Source organism: Leuresthes tenuis, unplaced genomic scaffold (genome assembly GCF_036924035.1).
Source record: "Leuresthes tenuis unplaced genomic scaffold, fLeuTen1.0.hap1 SCAF_6, whole genome shotgun sequence".
NCBI lineage: Eukaryota > Metazoa > Chordata > Actinopteri > Atheriniformes > Atherinopsidae > Leuresthes > Leuresthes tenuis.
This window is the reverse complement of record NW_027325360.1, coordinates 889,213-916,715: the sequence shown is the minus strand read 5'-3', so window position 1 is coordinate 916,715 and position 27,503 is coordinate 889,213. Positions and strand designations below refer to the sequence as shown.

General features: G+C 45.3%; 1 protein-coding gene across 1 annotated transcript in view; it reads right to left on the bottom strand.

The window, feature by feature from the left end:
• Positions 1–303: 303 nt before the first annotated feature.
• The window catches only part of grin1b (glutamate receptor, ionotropic, N-methyl D-aspartate 1b), a 71,075-nt gene continuing 43,875 nt past the window's right edge, over positions 304–27,503 (bottom strand). The window contains exons 13-22 of the mRNA XM_072386840.1: positions 24,763–24,927; positions 23,196–23,314; positions 23,005–23,117; positions 21,421–21,569; positions 18,940–19,097; positions 18,707–18,868; positions 18,526–18,635; positions 18,306–18,451; positions 8,619–8,720; positions 304–5,826 (exon numbers count right to left, since the gene is read on the bottom strand). Coding sequence (XP_072242941.1) covers positions 5,761–5,826; positions 8,619–8,720; positions 18,306–18,451; positions 18,526–18,635; positions 18,707–18,868; positions 18,940–19,097; positions 21,421–21,569; positions 23,005–23,117; positions 23,196–23,314; positions 24,763–24,927 — 1,290 coding nt within the window. The 3' untranslated portion in view covers positions 304–5,760. The remainder of the gene's footprint in view (positions 5,827–8,618; positions 8,721–18,305; positions 18,452–18,525; positions 18,636–18,706; positions 18,869–18,939; positions 19,098–21,420; positions 21,570–23,004; positions 23,118–23,195; positions 23,315–24,762; positions 24,928–27,503) is intronic.

Here is a 27,503-nt window from a genome sequence, read left to right as displayed (position 1 = left end):
AACATGTTAACGAAGAAGGGCGTGCGAATGAAATGACGTGAAAAAAATATGCAAGAAACCAAAAGTAAAAATAAACAATAGATAATTCTGATTTCATGTTGCAACTGAAAGGAAACAAAGTTTTTAAAACGTCGATATCGCCCAGCCGAAGTCAAACATATGAACGTTTAGATGAAACAATTAAAATATCTAAATATAAGTCAAATGTAAATGATTTTAACTTTAGGCTGAACTTTGCAGCATATTTCTGCTAAATATGGAAAATGTGTTGAGTAAAAAGACAGAGAGGTTTAAATTCAAATAAATATTCATTTATTACTGTAAACTGTTCTAAGCAGATTCTCCAGGCGCTGACACAGGTACGACAGGTGCGCAGGTTAAGCTCAGTTACACAGAACATTTACTGGATTTCATGAGTTTTAAGTGCTAAAACTGAACATCGTGTTCTAATTACAGTGAATTTTCTCCGACCTTTACAGCAACGTGTAAAAGTTAGAAAACAGAAGCTCAAATGCTACAAAACCCCAGAAAAACAATTGGATCAAACTCCAGGAGTCCACAAAGAGTCCTGAGAGCTGCACAGAGGGAGGAAAACGAAGCTTCTTCTACAGTTTCAGTCTTTTACGAGAAAGAAATATGTGAGGATACACTGACCACAGATCAGTTGACAGGAGATTACAGCTTCAACACAAACAGCATCAATATCTGTGCAACCAGAGACGAAAACAGTGTGAGATAAGACTTCATGATGTCATTCTGAGGTCATCATGATGTCATTCTGATGTTTAAAACCAACTAAGTCATCTTTAATGAGCTTCATCAGCAACAGAAGCGTCTGCTTCAATAAATCAGTCATAAATGTGCCTTTTTTTCAGGGCCAAACAAAGATAAAATATCCCAAAAGTCCAGAGAATTTCATTCGGATTAAATATCTCACAAAGAAATGAAAAAAACTTTTTGTATTATTTCCTGTTAGAGTTCATGAAAAAAACATTAATAGTTACTATGAATGACCATAAAAGTACTTTTTCATTTAATACATTTTGGAATTCAATAAAGAATAAACACAACTTTAATTAATTGTGTTTTTAAAAAAAAAACAGTTCAAAGAATATTAATTCACATCATGGGACGTTTATCTTTTTAACACCACATTTACGAACCAGTCAGAAAACCACTGAAACATTATGAATATAAAGTTTAGCACTGGAATGTCAGTTTAATACATTTATCTACTGAATTTACACTGAATTTGATTTCTTCAGAACTCATTTATTTGCAATTAAAAACTGTAATATTTATTGGAGTGATATTCTGTTAAAAACTAAATATAAAACAGACTTTATTGCTCAAAACGAAATCTTATCCATTTTAAAATGTTCAGATTTCTGCTGCGTTTGTTTCTTTAACAGCGAGAAACTGAAGAATTCAACTTTGGATCTACGAACTAAATGATGCTCATCAGTTTGGTTTCCAGGGTTACTGCAACCTGCTGGTTCCCATTTTACTATAAAAGCTCAAAAATGATACATTTTCCTGTATCTGTAGTTCTGTTAGAGATGACGACAGCATTTACTTCGAAAGCCTCAAAACCCTTAAACTGAACTGGACAATTCTTTCAAAGTCAGCTGTTTGTTATACTGATGTGGCCCAACCACCACCTTCACTGTCTCTGCTAAGAAATGACCAGCTCTGGCCAGTTTGAGTGTAATTCAGCCACAGATTAATAAAAACATCAGCCTTCCTCTTTGTACTGCAGTGATTTTCAGGGAAGCTGATGGAAGTGGAAGTACCTTAATGCTGATCTGTCCACTAAGCCTAACCCTTCCAACATTCCAGGTGCTGCTAGCTTCAGGGGTCAGGCTAGCTCTGCGCTGTTAGCTCTGCGCTGCTAGCTCTGCGCTGTTAGCTCTGCGCTGCTAGCTCTGCGCTGCTAGCTCTGCGCTGCTAGCTCGCTGAAGTAGTCCAGCTCAGTGGATTAGCGGCATACAGCAGAAACGAGAAGCTGCTACGCCTCGAGCGAACTTCCACGGAGCGAACTTCCCCGGACGTTAATGCGTCTCATTAATTTTGAATAAGGGGACGTCATGCGTTGCCAAACTGAATTGTGGGTCCATTGCTTCGCTTTGCTAGCGTTGCTTGTGGTGGAAAGTTAAGAAAAGTTGTGAGCGTTAGCCAGTTAAATCGCATTTATGCAAATACTCCATGGTGAGCACCAACAAATCCAATTGCAGGAGACAAACGTTTGAATCAACATGCACAGAGTCTTAATATACATGACCGTAAGAAGATGGTGAGTCGTTTGGCGTTTTAGCAACTCCAAAAACGTGTCCCACATCATCCTGGAGTACTGCTAAAATGGTGCAGTTGGCTCACATCCCATCCAAGACTTCCACAGTTAGCTCCTGTTCAGCTGAGAGCTAGCAAACATTTTGCTGCCTCCAACAGCTCGTCGAGTGCTACAGCTCCTTGTTTGTGCTGTTTTCTCCTCCTGGCCTGAGCTAACTTTTTAGATTGCTAGCTTCATATTTCCTCAGTAACAGGGCTGATGGATGATTTATCTTGTAACATAAAAAACATCTTGTGGACATGATTAAAAACCTTGGTTTTAGCAGAAGGAGACTTTAAACATAATGTTGGGCTGTTTTTTTAAAACATAATTATGTTTGCAGACACACTAAAACGGTCGTTTTTTCATAATTTGTGTGATTATCAGTGTTTATGGCAGCATGAAAACCTGCAAACTTCAAGGAAAGAGTTAGCAGGTTTCCACAGGACATCAGTTAATGAGCAGTGGAGGTAGACAGAGACTGACATCATCAGGCGGGACAGTGGAGGGGGCGGGCAGTACTACGTCTCCCAGCATGCATTGAGGCTGTCGGGGACAGTGGGTGGAGCTTCTGGGGTCAGGAAGCATTGGCTGGTGCTTTAAAAAATGACATTTATCGTAATTTGTCTTTGTTTCAATAAAATAATATCTTTGATATTTCAGTTGGCTCAAATTCAGCTCAGTTTTTACTTTCCTTCAATTTCTTTCAACATATAATTATAACTAGACTGAAGATATATAAGTTCCTTTTTACCCACTTTCACTCTAACGGATGTGAGGAAAGTCAAACTGCTGTGAAATAAAAAAGACATTCTTATCAAATACAAAACAACAGCAGTAGGTTTAGATATCCTGCATTTGTTTGACTTTACTGCGGACAGCAGGGGGCGCTGCTGGGACTTTAAGGAGAAGTTCATGACCAGAGAGTTGATGAATGATTTTACATTTTAGGAAAAACTGATTCCGTCAAAACTAGATTCAGAAATTTGGGAGAAATGTTTTTGTTTCAGTGGGAAAATAGTGAAGAAAATAAGTCTTTTGATAACAAATCTGAACTTTTCTTTTATTGAAATATTGGGTTCATTTACTTTATTGGGTTAAGTCAAAGTTACTATTTGAAAATATAATGTACATATATTATATAACTTTATATATAACTATTAATTTAAAATAGATATTTTTGCAAAGCTTTCAGCTGCATTTCACGGCAAAGAAACCAACTTCCTGTCCGAGAAGCTAAACCCGGAAATCCGACTTCTGATCTGTCGATTCCTGTTTGACATCTTCCCAATCTACAGGTAACAGGTGACCAATCTACAGGTAACCAGTCTACAGGTAACAGGTAACCAATCTACAGGTAACAGGTGACCAATCTACAGGTAACAGGTGACCAATCTACAGGTAACCAATCTACAGGTAACCAGTCAACAGGTAACCAGTCTACAGGTGACCAGTCAACAGGTAACCAGTCTACAGGTAACAGGTAACCAATCTACAGGTAACAGGTAACCAATCTACAGGTAACCAATCTACAGGTAACCAGTCAACAGGTAACAGGTGACCAATCTACAGGTAACCAGTCTACAGGTAACCAGTCAACAGGTAACCAATCTACAGGTAACCAATCTACAGGTAACAGGTGACCAATCTACAGGTAACCAGTCAACAGGTAACCAGTCTACAGGTAACAGGTGACCAGTCAACAGGTAACCAGTCTACAGGTAACCAGTCTACAGGTAACAGGTGACCAATCTACAGGTAACCAATATACAGGTAACAGGTGACCAATCTACAGGTAACAAGTCGACAGGTAACCAATCTACAGGTAACCAGTCAACAGGTAACCAATCTACAGGTAACAGGTGACCAATCTACAGGTAACCAATCTACAGGTAACCAATCTACAGGTAACAGGTGACCAATCTACAGGTAACCAATCTACAGGTAACCAATCTACAGGTAACCAGTCAACAGGTAACCAGTCTACAGGTAACAGGTGACCAGTCAACAGGTAACCAGTCTACAGGTAACAGGTGACCAATCTACAGGTAACCAATATACAGGTAACCAGTCAACAGGTAACCAATCTACAGGTAACAGGTGACCAATCTACAGGTAACCAGTCAACAGGTAACCAATCTACAGGTGACCAATCTACAGGTAACCAACGGGCCGGTTCCCAGTCTGAACTAATGAAGCGATACCCGGTCACAGGAAACCTCAATGACAGGTTCAGGTCGACAGAATCCTGACTGACAGGTGATCAACGGTTCATATTTAAAGGAAACAGCTGTGTTGGACTTTTCCATCGGCTGTTAAAACCAAAATAAACCAGTTTAACGGGGTTTGGACAGCGTGTTTGACGAGGCATCGCGAACAGAAAGCAGAACAACTTATAAAAACCCTCTGGTTGCTGGAGGCTGGCGGCAGAGCAAGGCGGCTTTATGGGGCAGTTGGATTAGCCTTTTATGGGTCTGAGTTGATTCAAACTGAGAACCAGGATGAGGTCTGAAGTCCTCACAGGGATAGAAAGACTAGCTGTGTATGTTGGCTCAGCGTGACCTGATGCTTCTTCTTCGTCCATCTGTGAGTAATGTGTGTGTGTTAGGAAGGTGTGTGTGTGTGTGTGTGTGTGTGTGTGTGTGTGTGTGAGGAAGGTGTGTGTGTGTGAGGAAGGTGTGTGTGTGTGTGTGTGTGTGTGTGTGTGTGTGTGAGGAAGGTGTGTGTGTGTGTGTGTGTGTGTGTGTGTGTGTGAGGAAGGTGTGTGTGTGTGTCTGTGTGTGTGTGTGTGTGTGTGTGTGTGTGTGAGGAAGGTGTGTGTGTGTGAGGAAGGTGTGTGTGTGTGTGTGTGTGTGTGTGTGTGTGTGTGAGGAAGGTGTGTGTGTGTATGTGTGTGTGTATTAGGAAGGTGTGTGTGTGTGTGTGTGTGTGTCTCTGTGTGTGTGTGTGTGTGTGTGTGTCTCTGTGTGTGTGTGTGTGTGTGTGTGTGTGTGTGAGGAAGGTGTGTGTGTGTATGTGTGTGTGTATTAGGAAGGTGTGTGTGTGTGTGTGTGTGTGTCTCTGTGTGTGTGTGTGTGTGTGTGTGTCTCTGTGTGTGTGTGTGTGTGTGAGTGTGTGTGTGTCTGTGTGTGTGTGTGTGTGTGTGTGTGTGTGTGTGTGTGTGTGAGGAAGGTGTGTGTGTGTGAGGAAGGTGTGTGTGTGTGTGTGTGTGTGTGTGTGTGTGTGTTAGGAAGGTGTGTGTGTGTGTGTGTGTGTGTGTGTGTGTGTGTGTGTGTGTGTGTGTGTTAGGAAGGTGTGTGTGTGTGTGTGTGTGTGTGTGTGTGTGTGTGTGTGTGTGTGTGTGTTAGGAAGGTGTGTGTGTGTGTGTGTGTGTGTGTGTGTGTTCGGCTCAGCAGCAGCTCTTTCGCTGGCTCGCCCTCTCTGGCGCCCTCTCAGACCACGGTGCTGACGGAGGGATCTGATAGGTTGAGCTGGCCGGTGATGTCAGTCGGGTACGGCTGCAGGCGGAGGGACAAAAACACAGAGGCAGAAAACAAATGAGACAAACGTTAATCAAACAGGAGCTGAGTTCAGTCTGATTTTGTCCTAAATTTCAGTTTTTCTTTGAAACGGTCATTAGCAGCGGTGGAGGAAGCGTTCGTGAGCCTCATAAACACAACGTGCGATGCTCAACCGTCGACTGCGGGACGCCGAATGTGTCGCTTCAGGAATTACGTGAAAAATTTAAACATTTTTTGAAAAGGTGTTTTTATAAAGAAAAGTTCACATTTTAACATCCAGGTTCCAACAGGCTGCAGATAAAAAATGTTTAAAGTGAAAAATACTGAGTCTGACCCAAAGTTTATGAAGGTAGTAAATTTAATCAGCTGATTTAAATCACTGATTTTATCCACATAAAAACAGAAAATCAGTGAAATGAACGTCAGGAAGAATCAGTGAAATGTCTTTTATCAGATCCTGATTCTTCCATGTCTGAGTGGCCAAGAACTGGTGTTCATATCTGTCAGTTTCATCTGTTCTCAGAGTCCAGAAATCATCAGTTAGGAAGAGAAACAGCAGCTCAGTGGGCTCAACATCTGTCACATCTGTCTCCTCGACAGCCAACAGGCTCATCAAAGTGTCTGTTAGCTGCATAAGCTAACGGCCGAACACTTCCTGTTAGCTGCATGAGCTAACGGCCGAACACTTCCTGTTAGCTGCATGAGCTAACGGCCGAACACTTCCTGTTAGCTGCATGAGCTAACGGCCGAACACTTCCTGTTAGCTGCATGAGCTAACGGCCAACCACTTCCTGTTAGCTGCATGAGCTAACGGCCAAACACTTCCTGTTAGCTGTGAGCTAACGGCCAAACACTTCCTGTTAGCTGCATGAGCTAACGGCCAAACACTTCCTGTTAGCTGCATGAGCTAAGGGCCAAACGCTTCCTGTTAGCTGCATGAGCTAAGGGCCAAACACTTCCTGTTAGCTGCATGAGCTAACGGCCAAACACTTTCTGTTAGCTGCATGAGCTAAGGGCCAAACACTTCCTGTTAGCTGTGAGCTAACGGCCAAACACTTCCTGTTAGCTGCATGAGCTAACGGCCAAACACTTCCTGTTAGCTGCATGAGCTAAGGGCCAAACGCTTCCTGTTAGCTGCATGAGCTAAGGGCCAAACACTTCCTGTTAGCTGCATGAGCTAACGGCCAAACACTTTCTGTTAGCTGCATGAGCTAACGGCCAAACACTTTCTGTTAGCTGCATGAGCTAAGGGCCAAACACTTCCTGTTAGCTGTGAGCTAACGGCGTCCCTGACACAGCGTTTTATTCCATTCATCAGTTTACTGGAACATTTTGAACATGAAGACACTTTAATTCAGGGATAATTCAGATAAAACATGTCTGTTATCTGATGTTAATGTGGGACTTTCAGCCTGCTTTATTCAGGGGGCGGGGCTTAAAGGGGTTAACTCTTAATCTCACGTAAAAAAAAAACAACCATCCACCGCTGCTAATGAGGCTGCTTTCAGTCAGAGGTGGTGTTGGTGGGTTCTACAGTCGGCTTGCAGAGGAGGACAGAGGCAGTGTGTGTCTGGACACCATTCAAATCCACTGAGAGAGAAAAACACTCATAGAAAATAAAGAGATGGTCACAGAGAGGAATGAGTCGGAGTCTGCTCCTTCTTCAGGTACATTAATCAGCTGAACACTGAAACTCTGAATCCCTTCACATTAAAAAACCCAACAGAATATTTGGAAAGGAGGGATGCAAAATGAACAAACAGCAGATTTAAAAGGGACATAAAATACTATCCGAGTACATTTGAAAAGGCTTCACAAGCAGTTAGAAAGGAGGCCCAAAGCAGGCGGCTGGACGGAGTTATGGCCTCGGACTGAGTCCTGTGGGAAGAAGGTTTGGTCCAGAAAGACCCAAGGAGGAGAGTTATCTGCCGGCCGACCTGCGAGGACAAAGCTGGCGGTCAGAGGAGGATAAAACTGAGGGGAAGGAGGGATGGAAAAGAGAGGAAGAGGAAACAAACAGGGAGGAAGAGGACAGACGACACGAGAAACCACACAGGCTGACCCTCCTCGCTTCTCCTTTGCAAGAATACGACGTGAAACTAAAGGCTGAACCCTGACCTGCATCCTTCTGTCTGTCTGTCTGTCGTTAGTGATGGAGGTGATGGAGGGGGTGGAGGTTATGGAGGGGGTGGGGTGGATGGAGGTGATGGAGGGGGTGGAGGTGATGGAGGTGATGGATGGGATGGAGGTTATGGAGGTGATGAGTGGATGGAGGTGATGGAGGTGATGAGTGGATGGAGGTGATGGAGGGGGTGGAGTGGATGGAGGTGATGGAGGGGGTGGAGGTTATGGATGGGGTGGAGGTGATGGAGGGGGTGGAGGGGATGGATGGGATGGAGTGGATGGAGGTGATGGAGGGGGTGGAGGTTATGGAGGTGATGAGTGGATGGAGGTGATGGAGGTGATGAGTGGATGGAGGTGATGGAGGGGGTGGAGTGGATGGAGGTGATGGAGGGGGTGGAGGTTATGGATGGGGTGGAGGTGATGGAGGGGGTGGAGGGGATGGATGGGATGGAGTGGATGGAGGGGGTGGAGGTTATGGATGGGGTGGAGGTGATGGAGGGGGTGGAGGTGATGGAGGGGGTGGAGGGGATGGAGGTGATGGAGGGGGTGGAGTGGATGGAGGTTATGGATGGGATGGAGACAAAGAAAAGCTGTGATGAAACAACCAAAAACACCAAGATGTGAGACGGACAGAGACACGGTGGCGGTGGTCTTCTTCTCCTTACCGTGGCGTCTCCGGGGGCCAAACGGCGTTTGAGGTCGCAGCTGGAGGTGATGGACCTAAAAGAGCTTTTGGACTCGGGCTCTGCTCTACCACTTTTCCTATCCTAAAATAAACGATACGATAGGTGCACACAGGCATTAAGAGCAGCAGAGACACCACAGACACACAGCTGCAGGGCGCCACAATCTGTCACGTGACGCGTGGCGTGGAGCAGCAACAGGAAGCAGCGCACACGTCAGGTTCAGGTTACTGAGGGGCTGTTATTACCTGTTATTACCTGTTATTAACTGTTATTACCTGTTATTACCTGTTATTACCCGTTATTACCCGTTATTACCTGTTATTAACTGTTATTACAGTATGAAACTATGACAGGATATTAAGAAATTTAACTTTATTTAACTTAACGTACGAACAGAAGTTTTATTAAATATATTATATGTTATGGAGCTAAAATAAGAAAAAGAAAATAAAAAGCTTAAAAGTTAGTTATTCTTACATTTACTTTTATTTCTATAAACTCAAGATATTTCTCATCAGCTTCATTTAATTTGTTAAAATTCATAAATTTTTATATTTCAGACCTGCAACATATTCCAAAAGGTGGGAGTCGCAGTTTACTGAGAAAAAGACCAAAAGTGACCCTGATCTGGTCCTAAATCAGCCTCCATGACAGTCTGAGCAGCAAAGATGTTCAGAGGAGCTCCAGTTTGTGTTAAAACAATGTTCCTCAGAGAAAGACTGGAAGGGATCTGCATATTTCTGCCTCTACAGAGCAGAATATCATTAAAGCATTCAGGGAATCTGGAGGAGTTTCAGTGTAAAGGACGAGGGAGCAAGCCTAAGCTGGACCCCGTGACCTCTGACCCCTCAGACGCTGCATCCAGAACCGTCATTCATCAGCAGCTGATAGAAGCACATGGACAAGGGATTACTGTGGAAACCTTTGTCCAGCACCACAATACAGAGTTCCATTCACAAGCTTTACTGTGCAGGAAAGAAGCCTGATGTTAACCTCGTCCACTTCTCTGGGCTCGGAGGCGTCTGGGATGGACCGTCACACGGTGGAAACGTGTGCTGTGGTCAGACCCATCAGTATTCCACATCTTTGTTGGAAGAAATGGAGCAAAGAGCAAAAGCAGCATCCAGCCTGCTGTCAGCAACCAGTCCCTGCAGCCAGGCTCTGTGATGGTATGGGGTTGGATCAGGGGGCAAAGCTCATTTCCACTTCTGTGACGGCAGCATTAATGCAGAAAAGTTCACTGAGATTTTACAGCAACATATGCTGCCTTCAAGGCCACATCTTTTCCTGGGACGTCCCAGCATTGTTCAAGCAGACCATGGAAAACCACATTCTGCCACAGTCCAAAGGCCTGGCTGAGGAAGAAGAGGTACGGGTGCTGGACTGGCTGCCTGCAGTCCTGACCTGTCCCCAGCAGAGAAACAACCACCCCCCCGCCCTGCTGCACACCTTAAGACCTGTTTAAGGAGGAATGGGACAAAATAACAGCTGGAACTCTGCATCACCTGGTTTCCTCAGAGTCAGAACGGCTTTAAGTGTTGGCAGAAGGAAACAAAGTGGGAAAAGGTTCACTGACTTTATGGGATGCTGCAGGTCTGAGGTGTAAAAATGATGTTTGTTACCAGATTAAATGAAGCTGAACAGGAAACATGTTGAGTTCAGGTTTTATTTATGGAATGGACTCCAGCAGAAATGTCGCAGTTTGTTTTCAGTGAATTGAACACCTTTGGTAACCCTGAACCTTGGCTGTTCAGTGGACTGAGTGTTTTCCATCTGCTCTGCACAGCAGCAGCTCACAGAACCGTCTGTTCCTGCTCCCTGTGTGAGGCTACATGCTGATCAGCCACAACATAACAACCTGCTGCCTCCTGACGATCCTGAAGCAGCTCTGAAACCTGCCGGCAACAGTTTCTGTTGGCCTGTCCTGTGCCATCATGGGGGGCTGTGGTGCTATTTCAGTCGGTCACATCAGGACCAGAGGTTTCCCAGCATGAAAATGTCTCTCACAGCAAAATGAAACATCTCTTCATGCAGGTAACCCTGTCCTGGTGTTCCTCTAACCCCCCAAACCATCCTTTTCCTGGTCTCAGAACCAACAGGTCCAGGAGGGAAACCCTCTGCCCAGCTCCTCCGGGGGGATCCCAGGCCAGATGGGATATAATCCCTCTGGAGAGTTCTGGTTCTGCCCCGGCCTCCCAGTTGGATGTGTCTGAAAAACCTCCAAAAGGAGGCGACCAGGAGGCTGAGGCAGAGACTCATCCCGACCCAGAGGGAGCGCTCCACCTTCTTGGCAGAACATTCCCTCCTTTCACTTTCTAATACAGGATGTTGGTCCTGTAAAAGAAAGATTTATCCATTCGAGGCCATCTTCTTCCATTGAATACTCCATAACAGCCCTGACCCGGCCACAATTATTATGACCAAATCATCAGCTGAATGAGAACCGTAGCAATCAGCAAATAGAGAACATATTTTACACCCAAAACTCTGATCTGAAGGAATGATCCCATTCATTCTCTTCACCGAGTGAAACAACTCTGAGGCGATCTTTGGTAAAAAGTCTAAAAACAAACATGAATCCAACACGATTCCTTCCAGATGCACATGATTAGCTTCGATGAAAAGCGTTTCTTTAAAGGTCCATGAAAAGGTAAAGAAGCAGCAACACGTTGCTTTTCTGAAACAACAAGCTACTTTAACCTCTGCTACATCATCAAAATGACTCCATTTTGCTTCACATTATCTGTCAGTGAACTATTTGTTCATCATATTTTTCCCTTCATATCCTCAGCGGATGAGTCTGATCCAACACCAACAAGCAGAGATATGCAGAATATGATCAGGCTGCTGTTACAGGGAGTCTGGTTCCAGGATTATTTCAAGGTTCAGGGAGACAAAGATCCTCCAGAGTCTGTCTGAGCTCTGCTGACAGAAACAAGAGCTGAAAAGTTCAGAAACTGGAAGCTAAAAAAAGACGCCGGGAAACAGCTGAGAAAAGAAGCTGGAGCTCAGAGAGAAAAACACGAGGACACGAGTCTTTAATTAGCTAGCTAGCAGAAAACAGAAGGAAGCTAGCAGAGAACAGAAGGAAGCTAACAGAGAACAGAAGGAAGCTAGCAGAGAACAGAAGGAAGCTAGTAGAGAACAGAAGGAAGCTAGCAGAGAACAGAAGGAAGCTAGCAGAGAACAGAAGGAAGCTAGCAGAGAACAGAAGGAAGCTAGCAGAGGACGGAAGGAAGCTAGCAGAGAACGGAAGGAAGCTAGCAGAGAACAGAAGGAAGCTAGCAGAGAACAGAAGGAAGCTAGCAGAGAACAGAAGGAAGGAAGCTAGCAGAGAACAGAAGGAAGCTAGCAGAGAACAGAAGGAAGTTAACGGAGAACAGAAGGAAGCTAGCAGAGAGCAGAAGGAAGCTAGCAGAGAACAGAAGGAAGCTAGCAGAGAACAGAAGGAAGCTAGCAGAGAACAGAAGGACGCTAGCAGAGAACAGAGGGCAGCTAGCAGAGAACAGAAGGAAGCTAGCAGAGAACAGAAGGACGCTTTCTGACATCTTCTAAGTTTGAATCTGAAACTATAACAAAAACTCGGCTTGTGGTTGTAACATTGTGGCTGATCGGTGTCTTTATCTCTGAGTCGTGTGATGATGTGTGTTGCTGCAGTGAAGCGTCATCTTCAGTAAAACAGGATGTTTGTTCTGTTTTACCGCCCATAGCCACAAACACACGACAGCAGGCAAACAACAACAACAGCATGAGGCCCAAAACAAGAACACAACAGGAAATCAGTCAGATAAATCAAAGGGAACATTTCCTGTGGGGGGAAGGGGTGATGGGGGGAGCAAAGATGTCGGATGATTCCTGAACGGAGCAGTGATGATGTCACTTCAGATCATTATACCAACGCTCTGCTGCTATAATGCCATCTCTCCTGGGGGAGGGAACAGAAAACAGAGGGGGGGTGGGTGGCAGCTGATAGTCACATGGTGTCGGACCTCTTTAACTTTCGAGTTGTTGGGTATCAGAGTTCTGTTTTTCTGACGGTCAACAATCCCCACGTGCAGAATTACAGTAAACAACGACGACGATGAACTGGAGCCAAACAGCTAACCCTAACCCTAACTCACAGCTAACTGCTAACTTACAGCTAACTGCTAACTCACAGCTAACTTACAGCTAACTGCTAACTTACAGCAAACTGCTAACTTACAGCTAACTGCTAACTTACAGCTAACTGCTAGCTTACAGCTAACTGCTAACTTACAGCTAACTGCTAACTTACAGCAAACTGCTAACTTACAGCTAACTGCTAACTCACAGCTAACTGCTAACTTACAGCTAACTGCTAAACTGTTTCCCTCTGGGATCAATACAGTAACTATGTATTTATCATTACATACACATACATTACATGTACACGTCTCAGAAGTGAAAGCAGATACTTTTTAAGACACGTTCATTTGCAATAAAAGTGTTATCTATAACAGGGTTAGTAGTTAGCTCCCGGTATCGAAGCTTAGATACTCTTTCGCTGACACAGGGGTTTGATGACGTCAGAAAAAACAGAGAAGCTCCTCAGATACAAAAAACATTCATTTTAAATTTCCAGCAGTACCCAGACTTGGTTTAGATTCATCATAACAGTCAAAATATTCAGAACAAAATGGAAAGATAAAGTCAACAAAAGACAGTGATCAGAAATTCAGAGAAAAGTCTCATTCTGAGGCCCAAAATGTGCATCAGTCTGGTCCAACTGGACCCAGAAAGGTCCAGGAACATTCAGATTCCAGCAGAGCTTCACAGATAAGAATAACACCACGAGCTCCACCGGCTCAACTTTTGTGGCCCTGATCCAGCCTGACTGGAGCTGACTGAGCTGTAAACACAGGCTGCTCTCACACCCGGGTCATTAACCAGTGCACCTACCAGGTAAGCTAACCATAGGATTCTGTTCACAATGTGTTGTGGAGGTTTAAAGCTGCTAATCTCTTTCACCACAGTCTGATTTTGCATATGCAAATTCACCGGTTTGCAGCTCAGCGAGGTGCTGATCTCTCTGGGTTCGCAGTTAGCCCGCGGCGGCGGGTGTTTGAAGTGCTAATCCAGGCGGAGAAGTGATGCTATTAAAGCACTTCATGCAGCTGCTGCTGAGGCAGGTGAACATCTGGCAGCAGAACTCTTCTTCTGCATTTTATTTCACAGCTTCTCGTCTCTGGTGCTTTAATTCTCTCTCACATAAATGGAAAACATATTTTTAAATTGATCTTTTAATCCATCTCAGACTGAAGTCTGCAAAGAAAGAATTTCTGATAATCTGCTTTTATCTCTTTATCTAATGATCACAGGAGAAAAGTCTCTTCATTTCATCATCAGCTGTGAGAACGTGGTTTGAGACTTTGGCTTTTGTTAAGTTATAAATAATATCTACTGATAATAATCAGAGATCCTGATGCTAAAGACCTCATGCAGCCATACTTCTGTTTTGTGATATTGTATATTTGATGTATTTCTCTGTATTTTAGATGTGAATTTAATTTGTTGTTGTTTTTATTTTTCCTTTATGGATGATTTTTGAGAGCCTGACAGTAAAGTTTCTCAGAATGAAAAATACGTTTCATCCTGTCACTAAACACCTTTGAACCGTTATATATATAATTTATTTATTTATAATTTCATTTTATAATCTATATCACGGTTCAATATGTAATTATATAGATATAATTTATGAGAATAAACTCTGGTTCTCTCAAGGTTTAAATGTTGTATTTTTGTTCTTGATTCTGTAAAGGAGAACATTTATGTTTCTATATTTAGCTTTTATCCAAAGTGAGGATGTTATGTTACAAATAAGGATATATGTTATATATATATATGTTATAGGTTATATGTTATAACATAACAGCTAACGTCAAAGCTAACGATAAGAAGGAAACCACCAGTCAGACTCATCAATCATGACACCCAAGTTTGTAGCAACCTTTGATGGAGCCAGAGATTCAGTTTGGATGCAGATGCTGTGGTGTTTGGTTGGTTTGGGAAGACCAGCAGTTCAGTTTTTGGGAGGTTAAGTTGGAGGTGATGGGCTTTCATCCATGTTGATATGTCAGAGAGACAGTCTGAGATTCAGCTGAGACCGTGTGGTCGTCAGGTGGGAATGACAGATAGAGCTGGGTATCATCAGCATAACATTGGTATGAGAAGCCATGTGATCGGAGGATCTGTCCCAGTGAGGTGGTGTATATGGCAAAGAGAAGAGGTCCCAGTACTGAGCCTTGGGGGACCCCTGTGGCGAGACTATTAACAATATGAGGGAAGAATAAACCTATAAAAACAAATACTTATTTTATGACCTTAAAAACTTAAAAATCGAATCATTTAAATATGAGGATGTAGAACATTCAGAAAAATCAATTCAGATGTGCTCAGAAACAGATTTTGTTGGAGAGTTGAAGTGAAATAAATGTTAAATTATAAGTCGTGTTGTTGTTTGCAGTCCTGGTTGTTGTTGTTTACTCTTTTACTTTACACGTGTTGTTTATCACCACCATCCCAGCTAAGTCTGTCACATCACGTCACACCGCTGCAGAGCGTCTGGTTCCTTATTGGTCGGCCTGCAGTGTGAGGTCATCACCTCTTATTTTACACTCGGTTCGCTGCATTTCGCTCAGGTTCTTATCTGCTGTGAGGCTCTGTGCTCGTCCTTAGAGAGCAATAAAGTTTTATTTGAAGCTTTATGAGCTTCAGGGAGCTGCAGCAGCCTCATTATTGATGAGCTCTCACTCGCCAAGGAGACCCAAGGTTGTCTGGCAGCAGAGGCGGAGCCTCTCATTCGTAACGCGCTGCATTAACCAGCGCATCAGCAGAGGCTCACAGCACCTGAAACAGGAGGAGGCTTAAACTGTCCTTCAGGAACCAGGAAATCATTAAAGTGTTGCAGGAAGCAGAAAAGATCCTGTTCACAGATTATTCTGCTCCGACTGGTCCGAGGTCAAAGACATCTGCTCGGCCCAATCGGACCAGACTGGTCTTCTTTTGGGCTTCACTGGCTTCTGTTTTTACAGGGAAAACGTAAATTTGAGGAAGCTGACTGCATTCTGCCTGTTGTGTTGATGAAATCAGAAAAGGAAAAAAGTTAAAATCCTGTGGAAATGTGTTCAGAATCCAATGTTCACTAGAAGCTGGAATCCAGACGCAGTGATGTCATCAGTGATGTCACCACAGGTAAATTAGGTGATTAAATGTAGGACCTTCGTAAAGTTTGGGTCACACTCAGTACTTTTCTGTTTTTAACCTGTTGGAACCTGGAGGTTTTAAGGGTTAAGTTTCTTCTTATTTCAGAGATTTCAGCACATTAGCATCTCAGTGAGGAGCAAAGCTGTTTTCAGCCCATCAGAGCTACTTTGCACTGTTCTGAGGCTCAGAACTGATTAATAACTGCTGGCAGTTTCGGGCCATTTTCTGTTCTGTTTTCATTCATTTTGCTGAAAGCTGAATATTTTTGAGCAGAACAAGACATTTTAGACGAAAAGTCTCTTTATTTTGTGACAGAAATAGGAACATGAATGTGTTTTTCTTCAGTAAAGTGTGTGAAGCTCTGGCTTCATGAGGATCGGCACGGGGTTAGCTAACCCTGCTCGGACCTGTTGAGTTTAAACTGGACCGTTCTAATGAAGGCTCATCGGCTGCTCTTCAGTCACTGAACACCTTCACTCACCTGTTGGAAACCTGAACAAGAAGATAATCTGTGGAGCTGAATCAGTCTGTCTCAGATGCACAAGATTCACACACAAAATAACGGCTTCTGGACTTCGCTGCAACGACCCACAAATGTCTTTTTTTTTAATCTGCAACCAATCAGATGTCTTCCTTCTTTCAGCCAATCACACGGCGCTATATACGATATATATATTGATATAATGATAATCTCTCCACAGCGTCCCGGCAGGTCAGAGGAGCAGCTGCAGGACTGAGAGCTGCAGGAGGTCCTTTGTCCCCAAAAGGCTTTTTAACACCTGACCTGTTCTTCTCACATTTATTGATTTCATCATTGATTATTATTATTATTATTATTGTTGTTGTTGTTGTCCAGTATGCAATGATTGTAATTATTTATCATTTTTTGAGCTACTCGACTAATTTGAATGTGCTCCACTGGGGGATGAATAAAGTATTTTTCTGTTCTTTTCTGCATGCATGTGAACTTCAGTCAGTCCAACATGGCTTCCAGCTCAGCTACGCTAACACCTACAGACGAGTATCTTTCCAGAAGGTTGAATTTCTCGTGAATAAAGTGACTGTTTGACAGGAAGCAGCTCGGCCCCAAACACCCCGAGAGAGAAGGCAGCGCCACTGTAGGCCATCATTTATATATTACATTTACATATTTCCATATTTTAGGCCACTGTAGGCCATCATTTATATATTACATTTACATATTTCCATATTTTAGGCCACTGTAGGCCATCATTTATATATTACATTTACATATTTCCATATTTTAGGCCACTGTAGGCCATCATTTATATATTACATTTACATATTTACATATTTTAGGCCACTGTAGGCCATCATTTATATATTACATTTACATATTTCCATATTTTAGGCCACTGTAGGCCATCATTTATATATTACATTTACATATTTCCATATTTTAGGCCACTGTAGGCCATCATTTATATATTACATTTACATATTTCCATATTTTAGGCCACTGTAGGCCATCATTTATATATTACATTTACATATTTCCATATTTTAGGCCACTGTAGGCCATCATTTATATATTACATTTACATATTTCCATATTTTAGGCCACTGTAGGCCATCATTTATATATTACATTTACATATTTCCATATTTTAGGCCACTGTAGGCCATCATTTATATATTACATTTACATATTTCCATATTTTAGGCCACTGTAGGCCATCATTTATATATTACATTTACATATTTCCATATTTTAGGCCACTGTAGGCCATCATTTATATATTACATTTACATATTTCCATATTTTAGGCCACTGTAGGCCATCATTTATATATTACATTTACATATTTCCATATTTTAGGCCACTGTAGGCCATCATTTATATATTACATTTACATATTTCCATATTTTAGGCCACTGTAGGCCATCATTTATATATTACATTTACATATTTCCATATTTAAGGCCACTGTAGGCCATCATTTATATATTACATTTACATATTTCCATATTTTAGGCCACTGTAGGCCATCATTTATATATTACATTTACATATTTCCAGATTTTAGGCTCCTGTAGCGGGTTCCAGCAGGTCTGATGAAGCCTCTGACTGCTGACAGTCAAACACTCGCTCAGCTGGCTGGAGAACAGGTTCCTGGACATGTTGGACTGACTGAAGTTCACATGCATGTGCAGCAGCTTGAATGGCTGAATGTGATTGGCTGAGGAGTAAGTGCACGTTGGGTGCTTTCTTATGATTGGCTGAAAATCATTCCGAGTTAAAAAAGAAGACATTTGTGGGAGTCACACGGACCAGAAGCCGTTTTATCGTGTGTGAATCCTGCCGGGTCATGTGACCAAAACGCTTCCTGGACTGTGAAGGAGTGACATCATCAGGCTGTTGGAGCCCTCGGGCAGAGAGGGAAGGGTCAGGTTACAGGTCATGATGGCGGCGCCTACCTGCAGGTTTTTCCGCCACACGTTGACGGCAGCGAAGGCGAGCTGCATCTGTTTCCTGCGGGCGTCTTTGTGGCGTTTGTAGGCGATCTCGATGAAGATGAGGAAGATCCCGGCGACGATGCCGCCGGCGACCAGCATGAACACACCTGAGGAGGACAGGCTGCGGTGAAACCTGAAGCCTTGGGGGCACACCTGTGAGGAGGCGGAGCCTGTTTCCTACCTGCCATGTTCTCGAAGGTGAGGGTGGCGGGCGCGTTGCTCCTGGAGTCACACTCCTGGTATCGAACCCACGTCTTGTCCAGGTCCTCCATGAAGCCGTTCTCATGGGAACTGTGAAGATGGGACAGGTGAGGGGAGGGGGAGGGGCTTCAGCAGCTTACCAGCATCGTGGCGTTTTGTACCTGAGGATCGCCAGGGAAACGTTCTGTTTCCACGGACTGTCCTTCCTCATCCCGATCCCGAAGCCGGAGCGGAAGAAAAGCTCTCCTGTGGTAACGAGGTCGCACTTCTGCGACGCCTCAAACTCCAACACGGCGCTGTCCCAGATGAAGGCGTGAAGCTTACTGCAGGAGGCGGAGCAACATGTCAGAACAGCGAGCAGCTCATCGTTTCCTGTGCTGTCGGTGCTGCTTACTTGTCTCGGACAGCCTGGATGGCCTCAGCGGCGCTCTCGTAGTTGTGTTTCTCCATGTGCCGGTACATGGTGCTCAGCTCCACCTGCCGTCTGAAGTAGATATCCACCGAGCTCTGCTTCACTGTGGCGTAGATGAACTTATCTGATGGGTTACGCAGCTGAAAGCAACACAACAAACAGTCACAAACGGACTCTGTGGGCTCCAGCTGGCTGAGATGCACAGCTGGCTGTGATGCACAGCTGGCTGAGATGCACAGCTGGCTGTGATGCACAGCTGGCTGAGATGCACAGCTGGCTGTGATGCACAGCTGGCTGAGATGCACAGCTGGCTGAGATGCACAGCTGGCTGTGATGCACAGCTGGCTGAGATGCACAGCTGGCTGAGATGCACACACCTGGCTGAGATGCACAGCTGGCTGAGATGCACAGCTGGCTGTGATGCACAGCTGGCTGTGATGCACAGCTGGCTGTGATGCACAGCTGGCTGTGATGCACAGCTGGCTGAGATGCACAGCTGGCTGAGATGCACAGCTGGCTGTGATGCACAGCTGGCTGAGATGCACAGCTGGCTGAGATGCACAGCTGGCTGTGATGCACAGCTGGCTGAGATGCACAGCTGGCTGAGATGCACAGCTGGCTGTGATGCACAGCTGGCTGTGATGCACAGCTGGCTGAGATGCACAGCTGGCTGTGATGCACAGCTGGCTGAGATGCACAGCTGGCTGTGATGCACAGCTGGCTGTGATGCACAGCTGGCTGAGATGCACAGCTGGCTGTGATGCACAGCTGGCTGAGATGCACAGCTGGCTGAGCCAATCACAGGCTGAGTCTGACCTGTTCTCAGTAAAAACTCCCTGCCCACTTATACAAAAACATATTCTGAGTGTCTGAGAACAAATATCTTTTAGCTTTTATTTTAGAATGAATATTTAAAGCTAAAATGTGAGTTTTCTGTGTTGTGGAACAGACTCATTGGACGGTGGGGGGGAGCCCGACTCGTCTTCATGTGTTTTATGGACCTGAAGACGACTTCCGGGCCGCTTCCTGTGTGATTATTACGGCTCCTGATCTGTTTCTGCTGTGAGTCGGACTTCTTCAGGTCCATCTGTGGCTGTGTTGGCTTCATCCAGCTGGGAGGAATTAAGGAGCAGGAGGTCGGATCGGGGGAACAGAGAGCCGGAAAGGCAAAGCTGTGGGTTCAGCAGCCTGTGGTCAGTTATAAAAGTGTCGGGAGGCTTCAGGTTAAACCTGAACAAGGTGCTTTAAACTCCAGCCTGTGTCAGACTCCAGCTGGAGTTACGGTTCCCCTCGCTGGCTGCCTCGGTTCACATGACTGCAGCTTCACTTTATTCATCTCCTGAACAGTTTGATTCCACAGCAACGAGCTCAGACAGTTTAACGCTGACAGGTCAGGGAGGAGCAGATCAGGGAGGAGCAGATCAGGGAGGAGCAGATCAGGGAGGAGCAGATCAGGGAGGAGCAGATCAGGGAGGAGCAGATCAGGGAGGAACAGATCAGGGAGGAACAGATCAGGGAGGATCAGATCAGGGAGGAGCAGATCAGGGAGGAACAGATCAGGGAGGAGGTGATCAGGGAGGAGCAGATCAGGGAGGAACAGATCAGGGAGGAGCAGATCAGGGAGGAACAGATCAGGGAGGAGGTGATCAGGGAGGAGCAGATCAGGGAGGAGCAGGTCAGGGAGGAGCAGATCAGGGAGGAACAGATCAGGGAGGAGGTGATCAGGGAGGAGCAGATCAGGGAGGAACAGATCAGGGAGGAACAGATCAGGGAGGAGCAGATCAGGGAGGAGCAGATCAGGGAGGAACAGATCAGGGAGGAGCAGGGAGGAGCAGATCAGGGAGGAACAGATCAGGGAGGAGGTGATCAGGGAGGAACAGATCAGGGAGGAGCAGATCAGGGAGGAACAGATCAGGGAGGAGGTGATCAGGGAGGAGCAGATCAGGGAGGAACAGATCAGGGAGGAGCAGATCAGGGAGGAACAGATCAGGGAGGAGGTGATCAGGGAGGAGCAGATCAGGGAGGAGCAGGTCAGGGAGGAGCAGATCAGGGAGGAACAGATCAGGGAGGAGGTGATCAGGGAGGAGCAGATCAGGGAGGAACAGATCAGGGAGGAACAGATCAGGGAGGAGCAGATCAGGGAGGAGCAGATCAGGGAGGAACAGATCAGGGAGGAGCAGATCAGGGAGGAACAGATCAGGGAGGAACAGATCAGGGAGGAGGTGATCAGGGAGGAGCAGATCAGGGAGGAACAGATCAGGGAGGAACAGATCAGGGAGGAGCAGATCAGGGAGGAACAGATCAGGGAGGAGCAGGTCAGGGAGGAGCAGATCAGGGAGGAACAGATCAGGGAGGAGGTGATCAGGGAGGAGCAGATCAGGGAGGAACAGATCAGGGAGGAACAGATCAGGGAGGAGCAGATCAGGGAGGAGCAGATCAGGGAGGAGCAGATCCTGTTCTTACCCTGGGGTCGTTGATGCCAGTGATGCGCTCCTCAGGCCGGTCCAGCACCAGGAAGGCTGCCAGGTTGGCAGTGTACGACGCTACGATGATCATAGCGAACCCCGCCCAAACCATCCCCAGGATCCTGGCCGAGAAGCTCCTGGGAGCTCCTGCAGACGGACGAAAGGAGGAAACGTTCACATGTGCAGGAATATTCTGATATTCGCCTGATATTTAAGGCCTGAAGAGGTCAGCTATGAGCAGCTATGGATATCACATCATGTGGACTTGTACAGACCTTAATCCAGAGCTGTCAGATCTGCCTATCATGACTTTTCTAAAAGCTTGTTTCTGTCACAAGACCTGGCAACATGTCTGGGTTCAAAAGGGGAAGGCTGCAGGTGGACAGACGTGTGGTGAGCTCCTGGATGTAAGGTGGGTGTTAAAGTGGGCCTGTGAACACATCATCCTGCCTGGAAGTCATTTAAAGCTGCAGTGCGTAACCTCTGGCGCCCCCTACAGGATGTATGTGTTATTACAACGACGCGGCCGGCGCCTCAGTAGGACGAGTGGCCCGGTGTGACCCGCCCCCCCACCATCACCCCTCCAACACGACGCGATTCAACAATATTTTTATGCTTTTCTGAAGAAGAACCGTCGATGCAAAAAAGGAAAAATGTTCAGAAGTAGTTTTTATCAGGACAACGTCGGAGTCTCCTCCTTCAGGGAGGAAAAGCGCCGCCGATGCAAACTCTGCTCAGTCTCCTCCTTTAGCCACTCTCTCTCTTCGCCAACAGACCTCCTGCCTTTTCTTTGGCGCTTCTTTGGGTTCTCCGCCATGTTGCTTCCAGCAGCCTCTCCTCCCTGTTCGTTGTCAGGTAAACCGAGAAGAACGCGTCACTTCCTGCTCCGCAGCGCGGGAACGAGTCGCCCCCCGACACCAAATACAAAAAGAACAAAGACTGATGAATAGGGCGAGGTGTTAGAGGAGCGGAGTAGCTTCATCAGCTCTGGATCAGCGCTGGATCAGCTGCTCTCATGGTGGCTGGAGTGAAGCGGATATTTAAATCTGGATATTTAAATCTGGATATTTGAATCTGGATATTTAAATCTGGATATTTGAATCTGGATATTTAAATCTGGATATTTGAATCTGGATATTTAAATCTGGATATTTGAATCTGGATATTTAAATCTGGATATTTAAATCTGGATATTTGAATCTGGATATTTAAATCTGGATATTTGAATCTGGATATTTGAATCTGGATATTTAAATCTGGATATTTGAATCTGGATATTTAAATCTGGATATTTGAATCTGGATATTTGAATCTGGATATTTAAATCTGGATATTTGAATCTGGATATTTGAATCTGGATATTTGAATCTGGATATTTAAATCTGGATATTTAAATCTGGATATTTGAATCTGGATTTTTGAATCTGGATATTTAAATCTGGATATTTGAATCTGGATATTTAAATCTGGATATTTAAATCTGGATATTTAAAGACACGTAGACGTTACGCACTGCAGCTTTAAACATGGTTGCCTCCACATTATCTCGCTGTGCATGAAGCCATCTGACGGCGTTCGTTACCTTCTCCGATCCCAGAGTTGAGCAGAACTCCCCATGAGAACCACATGGCGGAGGACAGCGTCAGGGCGTCTTCTTCCTCTTCTTCACTGTTCACTTTAAACCTTCCGAACGGGCTGCGGACACACGGCGTCGTGTTTAACCGTGTTTGATCCCGCTGGCTCCGCCCCCCCGCTCTGTGTCGTGCTGCTTACCTGAACCGGTCTAATAGGTAAAGCATCACTGCCACCACATGGACCGACAGACCGACTAACAGCCACAGTGTGCTCTGGAACGGCTGCATGAATGAGTCCAGAGTGCTGCGAGGGATTTCCTGAACACACAGCAACACACACACTCACACACTGGAACGGGCTTCTGCTGAAAGCTTTACGAGGAGCTGAATAACGAGGAGCTGAATAACGAGGAGCTGAATAACGAGGAGCTGAAAACTCGTCTGAGAGCAGAGCCATCAATACCAGCTAAAATAAATCACTGAGTCGGACTGAGGCTGCAGCGTGTGAACGCCAGCATTCACACGGCCAGTCTGTGCTTCCTGCTGAGTCATCAGAGGATTCAGGACGCCTCTCAGATCTGATCCCGTTTATTCAGAAGCTGAATTAACTGAATTAACCTAACTACAAACTGCAGGAGGCGGAGCAAACCAAAGACGGGTCGAGGAGCTCCAGCTTCACCTTTCTTCAGACTGAGATCCAGCTCCAATAATCCTCCATCCGGAAGGATCATCTCAGCTGAAGATGGAAGTTAATTTGACTCTAAAACTGAACTAAATCTACTTTCTAAATTTAGATCCTTTCTGTTTGGATCCTTCATCTACAGGAATATCCCAAAGCTGCCAGCAGGTGAAAGCAGGTGAATTATAAAAAGATGAGTCTCACTGCTGGAGCTTTGACCCACTTTTAACAGCTGAGCCTGAGTTTGGACGTAAAAACTCTGAAACTGTTGATGGAAATCAGAAGTCTGTCCCACCAGTGTTTGGTTAAAGCTCTCATGCTGAACCAACAGCAGGTTGAATTATTTAGCTGTACAGCAGCTGATAAAACCATGAGAAACAGCTGCACAGCCTCACAGAGATCAGCAGAAACATTCACAGGTAGTTTGTGTCGTTTTTCATCACCAGGTGTTCCCGTTATGCTGCCAATGCTAACAATGCTGCCAATGTGGATGCTAACAGAGTGAGCTAGCTGTTCCCTGCAGTTTCAGTTATAAATGTTAGCCAGGGGTTCTTAGATGGATGCTAACAGTGTGAGCTAGCTGTTCCCTTTAGTTTCAGTTATAAATGTTAGCCAGGGGTTCTTAGATGGATGCTAACAGTGTGAGCTAGCTGTTCCCTGTAGTTTCAGTTATAAATATAAGCCAGGGGTTCTTAGGTGGATGCTAACAGTGTTAGCTAGCTGTTCCCTGCAGTTTCAACTAAGCTATCTCGGGTTGCCACATGTCCCGTAAAATACAGAATCGTCCTTTATTTAAATGTGGCGTCAAAATGGAACCAAAACCGGACGCGATTTGTTCCGTATTTTGAAAAATATCACAGGAAAAACTAAGGCCAGCAGAACTTTCGTTGACTGTATGGCGGGATTTACGCAGGACTTCCGGTCCGCTGTCCCTGGCTACCTGCTAACAACACCTTTTAAAAATGTCTGCTACACCCGATTCATTCCCCTGAAGGGAAAACGCTTACAGAAGAACACAAATGAGTGGAGACCATCACAGGGCACAGGGTGTAAATATATGTTTATAAAACTGTGATCCGGCGCTCACCTTCTTGACGAGGATGGTGAGCCCCTGGTATTTGAAGGGTTTGGAAAACTCGATGTACTGAGCGCGCTCGTTGTTGATGGTGAGGGGGGCCACGATCATGTCGGCCAGGCCTCCCAGCAGCTCTCCCATCATCCCGTTCCACTCCTTCTTATTGCTGTTGTTGACCTGCAGGAGGGAGGTCAGAGGTCAGCGAATCCAATCCTCTACGGTTCAAAGGATGAATAAATACTGTTTAAAGGACCTGAAGCCTTCAATAAAACTCTTTTAAAAAAGGACCTTTTGAGTGAACATCAAAGCTGAGAGTGAGCAGAACACTAAAGAAGTGAGTTATTTCAGACTAAAACCAGCAGGAAGCGCTCGTCCTCTGGTGTTTTCCTCCAGCAGATCCCTCCTGTCTGCTTTTATTTTCAGCCTGAAATTATTTTAAACAACACACAAGCTTCTCCAGTCGGTGAAGTTCACACCTTCTCAGCTGCTTTCCAAACATTTCCTCTTTCGGCTCGGAGGAAGAAACCATCTGCCCTGATCAGACTCTCTCTACATGATTCATGAAATATGAGCAGGACTTTATTCGTTATTTTGAATTATCACTTTCATTTTTAACACTTCCCTGGTTTCCCCTCAGAGACGTGAACATCGTCTATAAGTCTGTATGGAGGCTCATAAAAGACTGACGACAACGGGCTGAAACATGAAAACATCCATTTTAATCCATTAACACCAGCAGCAGGATTTAAAGGTTTTACAGGATTTACATATTCAGTAAAACTCCTTCTTCCTGTTCCTGGGAGCAGATATCAGGGCGTCTGAGGTGTAAAACTCCTTCTTCCTGCTCCTGGGAGCATATATCAGGGCGTCTGAGGTGTAAAACTCCTTCTTCCTGCTCCTGGGAGCAGATATCAGGGCGTCTGAAGTGTAAAACTCCTTCTTCCTGTTCCTGGGAGCATATATCAGGGCGTCTGAAGTGTAAAACTCCTTCTTCCTGCTCCTGGGAGCATATATCAGGGCGTCTGAAGTGTAAAACTCCTTCTTCCTGTTCCTGGGAGCATATATCAGGGCATCTGAAGTGTAAAACTCCTTCTTCCTGCTCCTGGGAGCAGATATCAGGGCGTCTGAAGTGTAAAACTCCTTCTTCCTGTTCCTGGGAGCATATATCAGGGCGTCTGAAGTGTAAAACTCCTTCTTCCTGTTCCTGGGAGCAGATATCAGGGCGTCTGAAGTGTAAAACTCCTTCTTCCTGTTCCTGGGAGCATATATAAGGGCGTCTGAAGTGTAAAACTCCTTCTTCCTGCTCCTGGGAGCATATATCAGGGCGTCTGAAGTGTAAAACTCCTTCTTCCTGTTCCTGGGAGCAGATATCAGGGCGTCTGAAGTGTAAAACTCCTTCTTCCTGTTCCTGGGAGCATATATCAGGGCGTCTGAAGTGTAAAACTCCTTCTTCCTGCTCCTGGGAGCATATATCAGGGCGTCTGAAGTGTAAAACTCCTTCTTCCTGTTCCTGGGAGCAGATATCAGGGCATCTGAAGTGTAAAACTCCTTCTTCCTGCTCCTGGGAGCATATATCAGGGCGTCTGAAGTGTAAAACTCCTTCTTCCTGCTCCTGGGAGCATATATCAGGGCGTCTGAAGTGTAAAACTCCTTCTTCCTGTTCCTGGGAGCATATATCAGGGCATCTGAAGTGTAAAACTCCTTCTTCCTGCTCCTGGGAGCATATATCAGGGCGTCTGAAGTGTAAAACTCCTTCTTCCTGTTCCTGGGAGCAGATATCAGGGCGTCTGAAGTGTAAAACTCCTTCTTCCTGTTCCTGGGAGCATATATAAGGGCGTCTGAAGTGTAAAACTCCTTCTTCCTGCTCCTGGGAGCATATATCAGGGCGTCTGAAGTGTAAAACTCCTTCTTCCTGTTCCTGGGAGCAGATATCAGGGCGTCTGAAGTGTAAAACTCCTTCTTCCTGTTCCTGGGAGCATATATCAGGGCGTCTGAAGTGTAAAACTCCTTCTTCCTGCTCCTGGGAGCATATATCAGGGCGTCTGAAGTGTAAAACTCCTTCTTCCTGTTCCTGGGAGCAGATATCAGGGCGTCTGAAGTGTAAAACTCCTTCTTCCTGTTCCTGGGAGCAGATATCAGGGCGTCTGAAGTGTAAAACTCCTTCTTCCTGCTCCTGGGAGCATATATCAGGGCGTCTGAAGTGTAAAACTCCTTCTTCCTGTTCCTGGGAGCATATATCAGGGCATCTGAAGTGTAAAACTCCTTCTTCCTGCTCCTGGGAGCATATATCAGGGCGTCTGAAGTGTAAAACTCCTTCTTCCTGCTCCTGGGAGCATATATCAGGGCGTCTGAAGTGTAAAACTCCTTCTTCCTGCTCCTGGGAGCATATATCAGGGCGTCTGAAGTGTAAAACTCCTTCTTCCTGCTCCTGGGAGCAGATATCAGGGCGTCTGAAGTGTAAAACTCCTTCTTCCTGCTCCTGGTAGCATATATCAGGGCGTCTGAAGTGTAAAACTCCTTCTTCCTGCTCCTGGGAGCATATATCAGGGCGTCTGAAGTGTAAAACTCCTTCTTCCTGCTCCTGGGAGCAGATATCAGGGCGTCTGAAGTGTAAAACTCCTTCTTCCTGCTCCTAGGAGCATATATCAGGGCGTCTGAAGTGTAAAACTCCTTCTTCCTGTTCCTGGGAGCAGATATCAGGGCGTCTGAAGTGTAAAACTCCTTCTTCCTGTTCCTGGGAGCATATATCAGGG